Below are 15,907 nucleotides of genomic sequence, written 5' to 3'. Positions count from 1 at the left end.
TTTTCTTCTGGGGCGTGTATGCCTTCTTTTTTATATTTAATTTTAAACTTCAACTGGTATTTATTTTGGTGTAATGTGTGAAGGGCACTATTTGTATTTTTTCCCAAGTATTAAGCAATTATCCCAATGCCATTGATTGATAATAAAACTGACACAACCCGTTGATTTGAAATGTGGAAGTTATCATATTATCAAATGTATGCAACTACTTTTAGGCTTTGTACTTTTATCTTCTATTTATGTTTCTATTCTGGTCCCAGCACCATACTATTTGAATTATTGTATGCAGTCCTCTCCTTATTTTGATTGATTTTTAATGTTTTTTTGCAGGGCTTTGTGAATTCCCCTTTTATGCTTCCAGGCGAGTTCTCAAGGCATCGCCCAGGTACAAATGCACTCTCACACACACACACACACACACACACACACACACACACACTCTGCTTTGGACTGATGTCCTCAGTTTGAATTTACCAGTGTGCAGCCTGGACAAGCGCACCTGAAATGCGGGTGGTCCTCGAAGAAGGCCTTCTCTCTCTGCAGGGCCTCGGCCAGGCTCAGCCGGTCCTGGATGTCCTGCTGGCCCCGGCACTTGACGATCATGTAGCCCTTCTTCAGGTGGCACACGAGGTTTCGTACCACGTCTACCACCTTGTCTTCCGTACCTCTGTCCACCAAATCAGGCTTTGTCAAGATTCCTGCGAGCCAGAGACTTCGGTCAGAGAAGGCTCCGGGTCACGAGGCAGAGGTGAGGGCAGCTCCTGCCCCCAGCCACTGGCCCTCCAGGGCTCCTCCCAGCCCTGCTCCTACAGAGCCGAGGGGCCAACGGAGCCCCCGTCCAGGGGAGAACGGCAGCACAAGCTGCATACAGGCAGTGCGCCCCCCCGCCAGCGGCCACGGGGCTCCCCCCTGAGCCCCTGCACTCAGGCCCACGGCACAAAGGGACCACATTTTGTGTATCTCTTCATCTGCCACGGACGTTTGCACAGCGTCCACCTCACGTGCATCCTTAATGGATGCAACTCGCTTCCTGAGTTTGCCCCTCCCTCTGAGCTCACCGTGCCTTTTCCAAACAGGCAGATAACGGTTACCAGTCAGCCTGTGGCCAACAAGAGTCAGATGTGGCTCATTTCATCTGGCCTGGGTGGGCACCAAACCTGCCACCATAGCAGGTCTTACTTGCTGCACGTGGGTCCCCAAGCCCCGTGCGTGTCGAGCAATGCCCACCGGGATTCAAAGGACACTTTCCCACTGGCGGACCACCTACCATGCCCAGGTCCCCGCTCTTCCTACCTATGGTCCTGTCCCCTTCGGGGTCCACCTCCTGAGCCATGCTCAGCGCCTCCGTGGTGGCGATGTCCACATTACTGGGGACCACCACCAAGTTGATTGTCTCCTGCTTGTTGATGTATTTCTTGATGAGAGCCTTGATCTGTAAGGAAACGAGAGGAGGCGAGTGTTGCAAAGGGGAACAGGAACTGAGACAGGTGCCGCCCTTGCACCTGCTTCAGGTCCTCAGAGCCCCAGGGGTATTCCCCAAAGAGAAGTAACTACAGAGAAATGAACCCACAAATGCAGACATGGCAGCGCCACCCAAGACGGAGTTATGGGAAACCAAGTTCTCTGAGGCAAAAACAGCTACAGAGGCAGGGAAACCACAAGGTGTCAGCTGGTTTACGATCCCCTAAGACCTGAGGTCTGATGGTCACAATGGAAAACACGATGCCGAAAACTGCTCGACTCCTTCCCTAAATCTCTAATTTGTAATATGAAATTCACTGATACGCAGATATCATTATACCTATTTCCAATGCCACCTCTTCCCACATAAAACCCCTTCCTAAAACGCGCCTGTTTAGCTATGCCACAATGTGCGACGAGAATCAAAAATCAGCCATTGCATAAAACACAAAACACATACATACAGAATTTGTTTCCAGTTTCGCCTGTTTGCCTCACTTTCCCCAGAGAAGCTTCCATCAAACTTGCCGAAGGAGATTTCCACCAATGGGCTCTCCAAATTCCCCACTCGCGCCAAATATCCACTCATTAAAACGCAGCCCTGGACTCTGTTGCTACAGTACAGAGCCCCCTTCCCTCCCCCAACCTCTGCTCTACCCCAATCCCCAGCCCCTCCAAGGCCAAGGCCAGGGTCAGATGGAGTCTGAGGTTGTACCTGGCGCCCGATGTCAGCAGGCTGATTGCCTACGGCCACCCTGGTGATGCCGGGAAGGTCTATGAGAGTCAGGTCCGGGACGTGGGGGGAGCTGATCTCCAGGCTGATTAGCTCGTGACTGATCCCCATCCCTTCCCCAGCGATGACGTTCTGGGCTAGACAAGAGGGAAAAAAGAAAACTCCAGTAAAGCTTAGGACAGCAGTATCTCATTACAGTGAGAACACTGAAAGCACCTTCCACCCTCTGTGAGTCACAGAAAAAGCATATTTGGATCAGATTCACTTTTCCGTGATCGTAACTGAAAAGGGCCTCAGAGGATAACTCAGTTATTTTCCTGCCAGTGGCCAGAACTGTCTGTGGAGAGACCTCATGAGGACCTCCCCACGGGTGACACCAACCTACGGAAGTCCAAAGCGGAGCAGAGTGGAGAAGTCCTTCCTGGTTGCATACCTAATATCCTTCCGCGGATGTCGGGAGGAAATGAACAAGGAAGTTAACTGCAAACAAGTAAGGATACACGGGCATTCCTGAAACATACGCCGGAAAATTGTATCGGGCAACGTCCTTACTTTAGCCAAGATGAGCACTGGCTGCTCGGCTTCCATTAAGACATTTTAGCCTGATACTTCCTCCTTAATAATGAAAAATGTATGATGTGAATTTGTGTCATCGAATTGTTAGCTAATACCACTTCACTCCTTTCTGCATCCAGAATGTCTTTTGGGTGTGTTTGACACCAATCTAGAACTCAGATTGGAAATAACAATAGCCCGTGCAGCATACAGTCTGCTAATTACCCTGGTATCCGTTCACCCCAGACTCGAGCATGAGGTTAGGTCCTGGCCAACGGGGTACATGTGAAGCTGTTGTCGCCTTACAGAAAGTGTGCTTATAAGGCGGGGACAGGCCCTTTGCCATGGTCCACCGGCTCTTACGTGGACTTGCTAACTAAATCATGAGAGGGCCTTGGGACAGAGGCCACACAAAACAGAGAAACAGTAAGAGTCTCGGTTCCGGATGCTGGCACCCTCAAACCAGCCCACCTCCAGACTTTTATGTGACAGGAGGAGAGAGAAAGACAGAGAGAGAGAGAGAGGGAGGGAGAGGGAGGGAGAGGGAGGGAGAGGGAGGGAGGGAGGGAGAGAACTTCCACACTGTTGAAAGCACTGCGTGGGCAGCTTGCTTGCACAGGTGGTATCAGTACGCCCCTCCGTCCCTGTGTGCATGTTACTTTACAGTGTGGCTTTGCCACTTCTTCCATTGTGAGTCCGTCCCTTGAAATTGGGCTTGACCCTGTGACTTTCTCTAGCTAATGCGGTATCACAAAACGTGACGCCGTCGAGATCGAAAGGTGCTGTGCTTCGGCGCTTGTCCTCTCGTGCTGCTGGGAACCCCTCCCCTGCCACATACAAAAGCCCAGCGTAGCCTCCTGGAAGATGAGAGACCACGTGGAGAGAAGGCCTGGGTGCGTTAGCTGAGGGCCACCCTAGACCATCAGCCCCAGCCAATCCAGCCCAGAAAAGAACTGCCCAGGCCATCAAATCGTGAGAAACAAAAATTTTTAAGCCATTATTATTTTGTGTGTGTGTGTATGTCCTTTTTTTTTTTTTCCGCTTTTTGTTTTGAGACAGGGTCTTGCTCTGTTGCCCTGCTAGAGTGCAGTGGCATCGCCATAGCTCACTGCAGCCTTGAACTCCTGACCTCAAGCAATCCTCCTGCCTCAGTCTCCCAAAGTGCCAGGACTACAGGCATCAGCCACCATGTCTGGCAAGCCATCCGGTTTTGAAACGGGTTTGTTACACAGCAAGGGCTAATTATGCACACAGTTATTTTGAGTTTGCTGCCACAGGCAGCCAACCTAACCCCAACTAATACAAAATCACAGTTTGTCTATAACATCATTTGACTGTCTGTAAGAGTCAACAAATGCTACTTAGTGCTCCTGTCTGCACGAAAGCTAAACCATCCTTTCCTACTCCCGGATATCAGTTCACGCCACTTTAGCACTTTCCCAAATGACTGACACTTAATCACATGACATGCTAGGCACAAAATGAAAGTCAGTAAAGAAGTCATTGTTTGTTCATCTCACAGGTGCTGCTCTCGGTCAGCTAGCTGGTCCTCACCTACACTGCCAGTGTGACTTCCCTTTGCAGAGGCTTCAGATTGATCTCTGTGTCCATGGAGGCCTGCCTTGAACTAGCCTGAGCTAGGATTATGCAAACACGCGCATCCCCTTCTCTGGGGAAAGGCTGAATGGGGTTCCATGATGATGCGGGCAGTGTCTGAAATGCCTTTTTACGAGGTAACAGGGCGAGGAGTTCCCTCGCCCCCTGACCGTTCCTCCTCCACCAGGTCTGGGGAGTGGGGAAGCCCTTGAAAAAAGGACGGACCTCCATGTTTAGAGACAAGTTTTAAATTTTAAGATTGACATTATTCTCAGATACTTATTTACATATTGAGCAATAAATTATTGATATCAGATTCTGTCCCAATGTGCTGGTGTTAACAAGGACTCAAAGACAAAGCTCCAGGGACTAGGGCCCGATGTGGACAGAGGGTCCCGAGGGAGCAGCCAGGCCCGGGGCGGGGCGTGGGAACAGTCATGGGCGGAGTCCACCCACCTCACGAAGCTCGACCAGGCATCCAAATGGGATGACGACCAAACATGGGGTCCTTACCTTTACTGACTTCCTTTTCCACCTCCGAAGCATCAGAAATCTCCATCTCGATGTCCTGGTAACTGACCTTGCCTCTCCACTCATCTTCATTGACGAGTTTTTTCAGTTTCAGCACCAGAGGACATCTTGTCACAATTCCTAGGAGGCCACACTCACATCAGTTCCACGCCCTGCCCTTCAACATCCTACATGGTGCCGTAGACCAGTGGTTCTCAAACTTTTATACAATCATCTGGGGAGATGTTTAAAACTGAAAACTTTCTGGTCTCACCCTCTGACACTCTGATGCATTATGTCTGGGATGACCTCAAGAACATGCATTTTGACTGCGAGTTTTTGCTAACTAATGCTTGAAAGTCACTCTAGGCTTCCTGTCTCATCCCAGTGTTTTGTCATCAGCTCAGGTGGCAAATTGCAGCGGGGAACACCCAAAAATCATGCAAACATCCTCCATTATTCCCCCAACATACACGCTGTACATGCACCAGGAAGGCATACTGCTGCCACCAGGCCATCTTATCACTGTCCTCCTACTGCAAACTCCTTCCAATCCTACCTCCTTACCATGTCTGACCTGTATTCCAAGACCCATCCCAGGTCTCACCTCCTCCCTTGAGCACTCACTGATATCCTTGCCCTTACAACTCAAACAGCATCACCAACCAGAGCACCAATTTTTATCTCCCAAGATGATGGGTCACCTCTTGGGAAGGGGTTCAGGACAGACACCCACATGCATGTAGTTCTGGACTGGGGCCTCAAATGCCTTTATTCAGATCTTCCAAGAATTCCAGGTTACATACAACTTACACAAAAAATGTACAATGCAATGATATTATGCACTGAATAGTGTTCCTTCCAAATTCTTATGTTGAAGCCCTAGCCCCCAATGTGACTGTATTTGAAGGTAAGGCCTTTCAAGAGGTAATTCAGGTTAAATGAGGTCATAAGGGTGGGGCCCTAATCCAATATGACTGGTGCTCTTATAAGAGAAAGAGACACCAGCAATACTTGCGCACAGAATAACGGCCATGTGAGGGCAAAGTGAGAAGACGGCCACATGCAAGCCAAGGAGAAAGGCCTCAGGAGAAAGTAAACCTTGATCCTGGAGTCCCAGCCTCCAGAATCATGTGAAAATAAATTTCTGTGGCTTAAGCCACTCCATCTGTAGTAGTATTTTGTTATGGCAACCAGGTCAGACTAATGTGGAGTGTAAGCTCTTACCAGTGCCTCTGGGAAGGGCAACTCCTGACAGCGCCTCCAGCACGGAGCTCTTGCCCGAGCTCTGGTCCCCGATGACGGCGATGGCTGGAAGGGCCAGGTCCTGCTCCACACCCAGGGCCCTCAGGGAGTCGATGAGGTCGATGCAGGGGCGCACCTTCTCCTCGTACATGCTGCACAGGTTGTTCTCGGCCCCCTGGAGAAAGGGAAAATGGAGAATTCTGTCATGGCCTACAGATAAAGCTCCTTCAAAGATGGCCAACTTCAAAAAGCCTAATAGGTTATTGTAATCCCCAAAAGAGAGTGGAAGAATGATAGAAAAAAAATTTGAAGAAATAATACGCACAATATCCTCAAACTTAATGAAAACCATAAACCCAAAGATCCAAGAAACTCAACAAACTGCAAGCTCAGGAGATATAATGTGAACTACATCAAGGCACAATAGAGTCAAATTGCTCAAAACCAGTGATAAAAAGAAAATGCTAAAAGCAGCCAGAAACAGAGGAACAAGGATGAGATTGACAGCAGATTTCTCATCAGAAACAATGCAAGTGAGATGACAGCACAGCAACATTTTTAAAGGACTGAAAAACATCTTCAACCCAGAATTCTATACCCAGCAAAAGTATCTTTTAAAAATGAAGGCAAAATAAAGACTTTTTCAGACATACAAAAACTGAACTAATTGATCAGCAGCATACCTGCATTACAGGAAATGTTAAAGAAGTTCTCAGGCAGAAGGAAAATGATACTGTTTAGAAATCTTGATTTACACCACGGAATCTACACCAGAAGTGTTAACTACTATACTTTTTCTTATTACTTCAATATCTTTAAGAGATAATCGAATGTTCGAACAAAAAAATAATAGTGTATTATGGAGTTTATGATATATATAAAAGTGAAATGCATGACAAAAATAGTACGAAGACTGGAAGCTGAGAGATGGAAGTATACTATTGTAAGGTTCTTATATATACATGAAGTGATATACTGTTCCTAGAAAGTAGACTTACTAAGTTAAAGATATATACTATAAACACTAAGTTATACTTACTAAGCCAACAAAGGGGACAAAATATAATCATAAAAAATACTTGATTAATCCAACAAAAGGTAGAGAGGAAAGGGGGAATGAATGATAGATGGGACGAATAGAAAACAAAAAGCAAAGTGATATTCTCAAACCTAGTTATATCATCAATCACAATAAATATGAATGGCCTAAATATTCCTAGAATAGTCAAAATGACTTTGAAAAAGAAGAACAAAATCAGACGGCTAGCATTACCTAGTTTCCGTAATCATTATAAAGCTAAAGTGACAAAAACAGTGTGGTATTTGTGTAAAAATAGAGAAAGAGATCAATGGAACAGAACACATACTCCAGAAATAGGCCAGCACATAACCGATTTTTGACAAAGTTACAAAGGCAATGCGTGGAAAAATGATAGGCTTTCCAACCAGTGGTACTAGGACAATTGGATATCTACGTGCAAAAATAAATAAACTTGCATCAATACCTCACACCATATACAAAAATTAACTCACAATGGATCATAGACCTAAATGTAAAATTTTAAACTATAGGACTTGTAGAACAAAACATAGGAGAAAATCTTGGTGACCATGAGTTAGGCAATGATTTCTTAGACATGGTCCCAAACCCACAATCCATAAAAGAACCAACTGATAATAGCTAGAAGAGAATAATTCAAATGTTTTCAGCATAAAGAAAAGACAAATATTTAAGATGATGAATCTCCCAATTACACTGATTTGATCTTTACAAATTATACGAATGTATTAAATTATCACATGCACCCTGAAAAAAAATCAAACAGGAAAAAAATAACCAGTTAGTTGATCAACTGAATTTCACAAAGTTCAAAACATGTGATCTTTAAAAGAGATTATTAAGAGAATGAACAGACAAGCCATAATCTGGAAGTGTTTGCAAAGCATATATGCAAAGGACTTGTACCTGAAATATATAAAGAACTCTCAAAACTCAACAATAAGAAAACAATCGGATTAAAAAACGGGCACAAGATTTGGACAGACACTTCACCAAAGTTAGAGGGATGGCAAAACAGCACACGAAAAAGATGTTAAATATCGTTAACCACTGGAGAAATGCAAATTAAACTTACAACACTTGAAATCAGTGGGATTTTGTTATACGTAAATTATATCTCAATAAAACTGATTTTTAAAAGATGAAAGTAAATATAAAAAACCACAGAGAAGGCGTACATGAAAATTTCAAGTGGCTTATCAGAATAATGGCTAAAGCAATTGTTGTTCTGTGTAACAGAGTTTAAAAAGTTAGAGAAATATAAACAAACGAACAACGAAAACACGAGACACTCCTACTATAAATTTTTTCAGGCAAAGAAGGGTTTAAAGACACAATTAGTGCTCAGGACTTTCTAAGCAGAGCAGACACCTCTCCCTCCACCTGTCCTTGCACCCACGACACTGAGATGCCAGCCACGGTTCTTAAGGAGAAGGGCCACACTCATCCTGCCACTCACCAGTGGCTTGAGGCAATTTTCCCAAAGTGGGCTGATTGGGGTCTAGGGAGAAAATATAAGAAAATCATTTTATCTTTTACCTCTTTCCTTTTAATGCCTATTTTTGTGTATACTTCACCATATGCATACATTTTTACTGGAATAGTTTCTTTACATCAGGGCGAGCAGACAATTCTCTGTGGCAGAGGCTGTCCTACGCACTGTAAGAGGTTTAGCCAAATCCCAGGCCTCCAGTCACTATTTACTATTCACCCGGAGTTGTGACAGCCAAAATGTCTCTGGACGTGGCCACCCAGTCCAGGTGCAAAGTGACCCCATGAGGGTGGTGGAAAGACGGGTGGCCCTTCTTATTTTTCTGTGTCCTTCAATCTTGTTTCTAATATCGTTTGAAAAATTGTTTAACATTGCTTAGGAGGCCAGAGGCCACCTGACTCAGGCCAATGACCCGTGGTTCTAAAACATGTAGTAACAATGAACTGAACACTTTCTAGGTGCCCAGACGTTGCCTGCACTGACTTCTTTCGACAGCTACAAGAAACGAAGACTATTATTATTCCCATTTTAGAGACAGAAAACGAGGCTTTATAACAGGAGGATTAACTACCCCTCATCAGACAGCTGAAAGTGTCAGTGTCGTGACCAAATTCAGGCTGGACTGATTCCAGAGGCCAGGATTTGCTCCCATTAAAAATATGTCTTGATTCTGGGCAAAAAAGACACCATGTGGCTTCACGAAGGTGATAATATCCTAAAGGCACCTAAGAGAGTTTGCAGCTTGAGCCTGACCCAGGATGCGAGCAGGGCAATGCAGTGCTCCTTGGACCCAGGGCCGGGCCGATTCCCACCTGAGCCATCGACATCCGGTCTGGTTTCCCAGACCACCACGGCGCCCCAACCAGAGTCAGCGAAGGCAAAATGTCTACACTTGGCTGCCAGTTGGCCCAGCAGAGTGAATAGAGGATCTGGATCTGTATCCCGCCCCAGGGAAGGCGAGGAAGCAGCAATCTCCAGGCAGTGGCAGCCTCAAATGGGTACAGCTCATGTAATGTCTTTAGCGAAGGCACCGTGGCTAAAGTGGCTTTCAGACAGCAACTTACCAAGGCCTGAGTTTCCACAGCCATACTAATATCTCCATTTAGCAATACACGGGTGGTTGCAGAAGCTGAATCAGGTTTTGTGATTTCCACTTCGGAAAGAACCATCTTCTTCCTTTGTAAGTTAAGTTAAAATGGAGCGATCAGTATGGAACAGATCAGAAGCTGGGTATATTCAATCATGGAACCAAACCCACCATCGGAAGGTAAGATTCGGGAGGCAGGGACTCTGACAAATTATTCACTGTGATGTCCCCAGAGCTTAGAAGAGCCCCAGGGCACAGTGCATGCTCATTAACTCTTTATTCACTGAAAGAGAAGTGCAGGGGAACCCACAGAACAGATGAAGACAAACTCTGCACCCCAGCTCAAGGCTCTTCAAGAATATGCCTCCGTACTTTAAAAGATTTTTTAAAACTAGGTATTTCCTGTCAAAAGTTTAGGTTGAACATCAAAAATTTTTTCACTATAAATTTAAATAGTTGCAAAGGATACAATTTCTGATGCCTTTCAAAAATTTACATTTAAAAATAAAATTTTTATAGAACTCCTTCCAGTGTAGACAAGGGAATCTAAGTATTATGGCAATTTGATACCCAGACCTTTAGCTTAAAAAAGCGTAGGAACTCTAAGTATTCTGTGTTGTTCCTTTTGATCGCTGATTTCATATTTTCATGCCATCTCCTCCACGTGAGCGTATCTTAATGGCATTCACTTTATTCTTGAAAGCACTCAATTTACCACTTTATCATAGTTGTCTGCATCACAAATACATATATATATATGTGTAAAATTCATTCTTAAAATGTTCCAGGACCATAGCCTTTGAATAATAAATTTTATAGCGTCTGATAATCTTGGATAAAAGTAAATGAAAATTTTTCTCCTGTGACTCAACATAAACGTTATAAAAACCACAAAGCACCAACTTACCTCCGATATACGCTCCTTGTTTTGAAGGTGTAACGTTAGCAGTTGGGTGGAAACGGGGAGCTGTTCTCCTGCGCCTCCTTGAAATCAAGCGAAGGGTACAAATGAGACCCAAACCTGGTGACCTGGGGAGAGCCCTCGCCACGCCGGCCCCGTTGCTGAGAATGGTGCAGACGCAGAAGGGGCGAGCTTGGAAACAGATTCCAATTTCCCAGAATCCTTTTTATATATCCTGACTATTGTAATACTAAGATGGGTGAATAAGGCACCGAGGCTTGCTGCAAATTGGCTGCCGTGTCAACAATTTGCACTGATGCCCTCTGTGCTTCTCCTCATGGGACCCTCCCCAGACAGCCATGCAATCTTTGTCAATGCTGGTGGCGTTGAAGGGACAGACTGTTAAAACCTCTCATCACCCCGGCCTGTCACCCTGGTCTGTAACGTATCTAGATTCAGGACATCCTAGCCTGAGGCAACGCCCCGATTCTCCTATCACGCTGCGCTCAACAGAAACATGCGTGAGTCAGGAAGGTCTGGAGGCCCTGGCGCTGGTTCATGGCGCCTTGGCTGAAGAAAACACCCCAGACACCAACATGTAAACTGCCCTTTCCTGTCCCCAGGTTTATACGCTTCAAGGGCAGGCACAGTTGTATCCATGTTCAATTTGGAAAGGGAGAGGGGGATACATTCCTTTTGTAAGGTGGGAAGGTGGTGACTATGAAAGGTGATCAATTTTAAAGGGTACTTATGGAGCTCGGCAATCCGGAAATGTATGCGCTAAAACTCTCCGTGCCTCTGGAACTCTCCACGCCTCAGGTGCCCGGGGTGTCCTGGGTTCCATGCCAAAGACACCACTCCATCTGCCTCCCTGGAGTGCCAGTGTTCTGGGCTGCGGCTGCCTCAGTTGGCTTTTCTGTATTCACTCAAGAGGCATCTTTGGTCTCCAGGACTTGCACCCCATGACCATGGGTTTGATTTGATCAGTTGAAACAGGACTTTGTGAGTCTATTCCCTCCCCTGTTTGTTTCACAAAATGAGATTCCCTGAAAGCTAAACCTCACGGCTTTTGTCAGTAAACCATAAATGTTTGTTTCTTTCTTGGATCATCTGTGACGATGAGTTTGGATTTCAGCAGCAGGGCAATCTCAATAGTTCAAGCCAGTTTCTTCTTTAGCAATGACACTCAGCATCCAAGTACATTCACCAGTTCTGGCCTTGGGAGAATCTAGAGGTGGTGACCCCTACCTCTCAGCCCCAAATTATTCCTAAAATCTCTCACCTGCCTCCAGTGTTTGCAGAGGGGGCTGCAGGGAATCCAGGCATGCCTCCCACCTCTGCTTTCCAGCCCCGCATCCCCTCACTACTGCACACCCCCCCTGCTCGGAGGCTGAGATGTGAGTTGGGCATGGGTGGGGTCATCTCCCAGTCTCTTCTCTCATCCTAAGGTTAGGGTTAGGGAGGGGAGCAGCTGCCAGGGCTCAGGAAGCTCTTTCCATTCCTGCCCAGGGCAAGCCTGTGCCTTCTCAAGTACCTGCTGTCCCTTCTGGGGCGGGGGTGGGGGTAGGGGGGCAGAGAGGTGCAATGCTGCCCCCTCCAGTCCAGATTTCAGGGATCAGGAGTTTTCCTGCAGCTTTCCAGACCCAGCCTACTGCAGTGTTGGCCACAGAATTCCTGCAGTGGGGTGGGGACGGCATCGAGGGTTGTCCAGGGGGGTTCTGTCCTTGTGGGGAAGATTCCTCTGCTGAGACTCCACAGAAGAGAGGAGATGAGAGGTAGAATTCAGCCCCCTTCCAGCCCCAGGGCCCCCCCTAATAAAGACCACCTACCAGGCATGTCCTAGAAAATGCCTAAGATGCAAGAGTCTGTAACTTTCCCATCACAATTCAGTCCAGCTTTGAAAATAACTCTTGCAGGACTTAACATTCACTTTTTCTTCTCAAAGTGTTTTTCCCTCCGAAGCCTGCTGGCATTTACATTTTTTTTTGTGAATAAAAAGGGGAACAGCTTGCATTTTAGACCAAATGCACTACTACCTACCAAACCAAGCTGAGCTGGGCCTCCGGAGGTGGCAGCAGAGGGCGAGCAAGGGAACAACGGGAGGCGGGAGGCTTGTGCACCCCCACGGTCCAAAGCTGAAAGACGACACCGTTAGACATTTTAGGAGCCCTCTGGGGCTGACATCTGGGGGTGAGCATCTTTTGACCCTGCTTCCGATAAAAATCTTCATCTAAAATTGGACCAAGGAATTCCAACCGTTCCACATTCACGGCTTAGCGGTCACCGCTTGGGGGGCTGCGGGGGCAGGTTTGCGCAGCGCGGTTCCGTTGCCCTGGGACCGCCCTTCCTGCCCCCACCCCCTCCGCGCTGCCCACCGGACCGCGAAGTCCGGGCCCCCCCCAACCCCAGGGCGCCTGGCTTCCTGCTCGGGCCCAGTCTCTGCCCACCGCGCCTTCTTCCCGGGACTGGGACCCCCTCACTCAGGATCGATGGCGACCCCCGGAATCTGCCCTTCCAGGCGACTGCCTGCACTTGGACTCGTGCGGTTTGCACTCCGTAGCAGAAAATTTGAATCCACTGACAGGTGGGCCCCACGCAGCAGTACCTGCAACTTTCCCAGCCCTGCCTACGCGGACTCCCTGGGAGACACCCACCCGCCCCGTCCCCTCCACCTTGCCCTGCTCCAGGGAAACGCCGCCGGTCAGGGGCCTATTTTCCATGGGCCATCCACGAGCCTCGGCCGCTCGTCGGTCGGAGCTAGGATGGAGCGTGGCCCGAGCTCGCCCATCGTCGCGCGTGTTGTTGTTGTTGTTATTACTGTTATTATTACTAGCGGCCGAGAACGTGTCCCTTCAGTGCCCCCGCCCGGAACGCTCGTCTCCGCCATGAATGCTGCCCTCCGAGCTCCCCTCGCCGGCCGGGATGCGGAGCTCCGGGCGACACTCACCGGTTCCTGCGCAGCGCCGATGTGGCGCAGCAGCGCGCACGGCCGCTTTAAGGGGCGCGGGGCCCCGCCCCCGGGCGAGGGGAAACGAAACTCCCGGGCCGCGCGAGGGAAACGAAACAGAGCCGGCCTGGGATCCGCGTGCGCCCCGCACCGCAGCACCCGCCTGCCTGGGGGCCCTCGCGAGAAATGCAGATTCTCTGGCCGACGCAGACCTGCTGAATCGGAAGCTGGGGCGGGGCCCCGCGGCCAGCGTCTGCCCTTTCCAGGATCCGGGCGCGCCAGCCGCTGCTCTTGCTCTAAGGCCTGAGTCATCCAAGCCTGGGCTGCGGCCGGTGTCCAGAGCAGATGCAGTGGCGGTTGGCGTCTTCAGTTCCCGAGAAGGGCCGCTGGGATCGTCCAGCCCCAGCGGGGATGCGCAGCCACTGAGCGCTAAGGGCTGCAGCTTCCTCTCGCCCCCTCCCCAGCCCGCATCCCCACCGCGTGGGCACCCGCGGCATCTTCCTGCTTTCTCATTTGCTTTGCCCACTCCAAGGACTCCCTGGAGTCTGGCTCATCTGATTTCCCCAGGATGGAATTGGGGGAGAAGGGGCTGAGGTCAAACGGACACAGGGGTGGCCCTCCCTGTGGGGACTCCCATTCACAGCTGACAGGCTGTTGGGGGGAATGGCATTTCCCTTTGGGGGCGCCTGGCACCTCACCTCCATCCTCCTTAGCGCAGCTCAGAGTCCCTAAGGCCCCCAAAGACTCCTGTGATTAGGATGGGTCACCCCCAACCAGCCCCAAGGCCCAGAACCTGCCGCAGCCGTAGGTCCTGGTCAGGGAAAGCCTGGATGGAACCAAATTTAGCTCAGGTTAAGATGCTCTTGCCTCCCTGGTGAATGCTCTGGAGAGGGGGGGATATGGCCACCTCCTTCATGGGGCTGTCATCACCGCAAGGGCAGGGCGAGGAAGTCTTACGAAGCTTGCATTTTCCCAGCGCCCATAGTCACTCAGTTACGTGTGAGCTGAATTTAATTGGATTGAAGCGCCCAGCGTCAACTGAAGAATGGCAGGCTCATATATTTGGAAAGGAGAGCTTTATTTCTCACAAAGGGTTGCAGCCTACAGGTGGCCATTCTGACCATCTGGGAAGCAGAGCCTGGGGCAGGAGCTACTTGGAGGGAGGGGCAATGGGAACAGGAATTTATGCTGAGCGGGGTGGCCGAGTGCACGTATTTAATGAGCTATAGGAGGAGCCAGGGATATTTATGGAGGGAGACACATGTGCAATTGAGCTCCATGCTATTTTGTGGGACCCATGGGCAGAGGGTGGCGGCATTAGCATGATCCAGGGTGGAGTTCAGCCCTCTGACATCAAGAGGTGAAGCCGAGGATGCAGAGGCCCTCTGTGCACAGCCTCCAGAGCCTGGCCAGAACCACTCGCGGTCAGCGGGCTCGGCAGCAAGGAGTGCTGGGCAGTTGTGTCGAAACTGCAACAGAGGAGGAGCAGTTACTAGGCTGGTAGAAATCGGCAGCGGAGCAAGTCTTTCCAACGGTCTGGTTCTGTTTAACCCTCCAGGGCAGAAAGCCTGATGGCGGTTAGTGAGGGAGGGGATATAACAAGGCCCATCGTGTCACGGCCCAGATTTCAGTTTTAAGGTTTCTCCAAGGGATCCCCTTGGCCAAGAGGGGATCTGTTGAGTTGGTAGGGGGCTTAGGATGTTATTTTGATTTCTCACCAGCTATCTCTGTCTCTGGGGCCCCCACTATGGCACAGCCTCAGTCCTGCCCTCTTAGTGTTTTCCTCCCTCCAGTAAAATGTATCGGGCTATCAAACCTAAAGTAATCAGAGAGATCAGGATTTAGTTGAAAGAGAGTTTATACAGCCTCACAGTTTCAGGATGACCGCCTGGAAACGGACTCCATCAAATGGGGTCAGAGTGGGGGTCGTTTATATAGGCGAAACAGGGAGCAGCATCCCAGCATGCTTCATGTGAGGCTAACGGGTCATTCACAGACATTTGACTGGTTACAGTTACCAATTCCAAGGGGTTGCTTAACATTACACTGTAGAGAGATGACAGTCACAGGGCTCTCCACCTCAGGCATCAAAGGTCTATGTTCAAGAGAGCAATGGGTGATCTGATCAATGTATAACATCTTGTGAACTAAAATAAAATCTTAAGCCCCCCAGGTGACTGAAGGGACCTCCTCTTGGCCAAGGGGACCCCAGAAATACCCTAAAGCTGAGCTGCTGGCCAAGAGAAGGGAGGTCAGACATGCCTCTTCATGCCCCCTTCCCTTCTGGGGGATGTCCTTTGCGATTCATTAACAAGCCTAA

General features: G+C 48.8%; 1 protein-coding gene across 2 annotated transcripts in view; it reads right to left on the bottom strand.

The window, feature by feature from the left end:
* The window catches only part of MX1 (MX dynamin-like GTPase 1), a 28,150-nt gene extending 14,544 nt beyond the window's left edge, over nt 1-13,606 (bottom strand). For both annotated transcript variants that reach the window (XM_012640117.1, XM_012640118.1), the window contains exons 1-9: nt 13,588-13,606; nt 12,681-12,775; nt 10,647-10,723; nt 9,717-9,828; nt 6,083-6,275; nt 4,859-4,996; nt 2,177-2,331; nt 1,294-1,432; nt 500-698 (exon numbers count right to left, since the gene is read on the bottom strand). In XM_012640117.1, coding sequence (XP_012495571.1) covers nt 500-698; nt 1,294-1,432; nt 2,177-2,331; nt 4,859-4,996; nt 6,083-6,275; nt 9,717-9,821 — 929 coding nt within the window. In that variant the 5' untranslated portion in view covers nt 9,822-9,828; nt 10,647-10,723; nt 12,681-12,775; nt 13,588-13,606. The remainder of the gene's footprint in view (nt 1-499; nt 699-1,293; nt 1,433-2,176; nt 2,332-4,858; nt 4,997-6,082; nt 6,276-9,716; nt 9,829-10,646; nt 10,724-12,680; nt 12,776-13,587) is intronic.
* Nucleotides 13,607-15,907: the final 2,301 nt, after the last annotated feature.

The sequence above is a fragment of the Propithecus coquereli genome, unplaced genomic scaffold (genome assembly GCF_000956105.1).
Source record: "Propithecus coquereli isolate 6110/MARCELLA unplaced genomic scaffold, Pcoq_1.0 Scaffold148, whole genome shotgun sequence".
Taxonomy (NCBI): Eukaryota; Metazoa; Chordata; class Mammalia; order Primates; family Indriidae; genus Propithecus; species Propithecus coquereli.
Note: the sequence above shows the minus strand (reverse complement) of the source record. Positions and strands in the feature narration are given on the sequence as shown.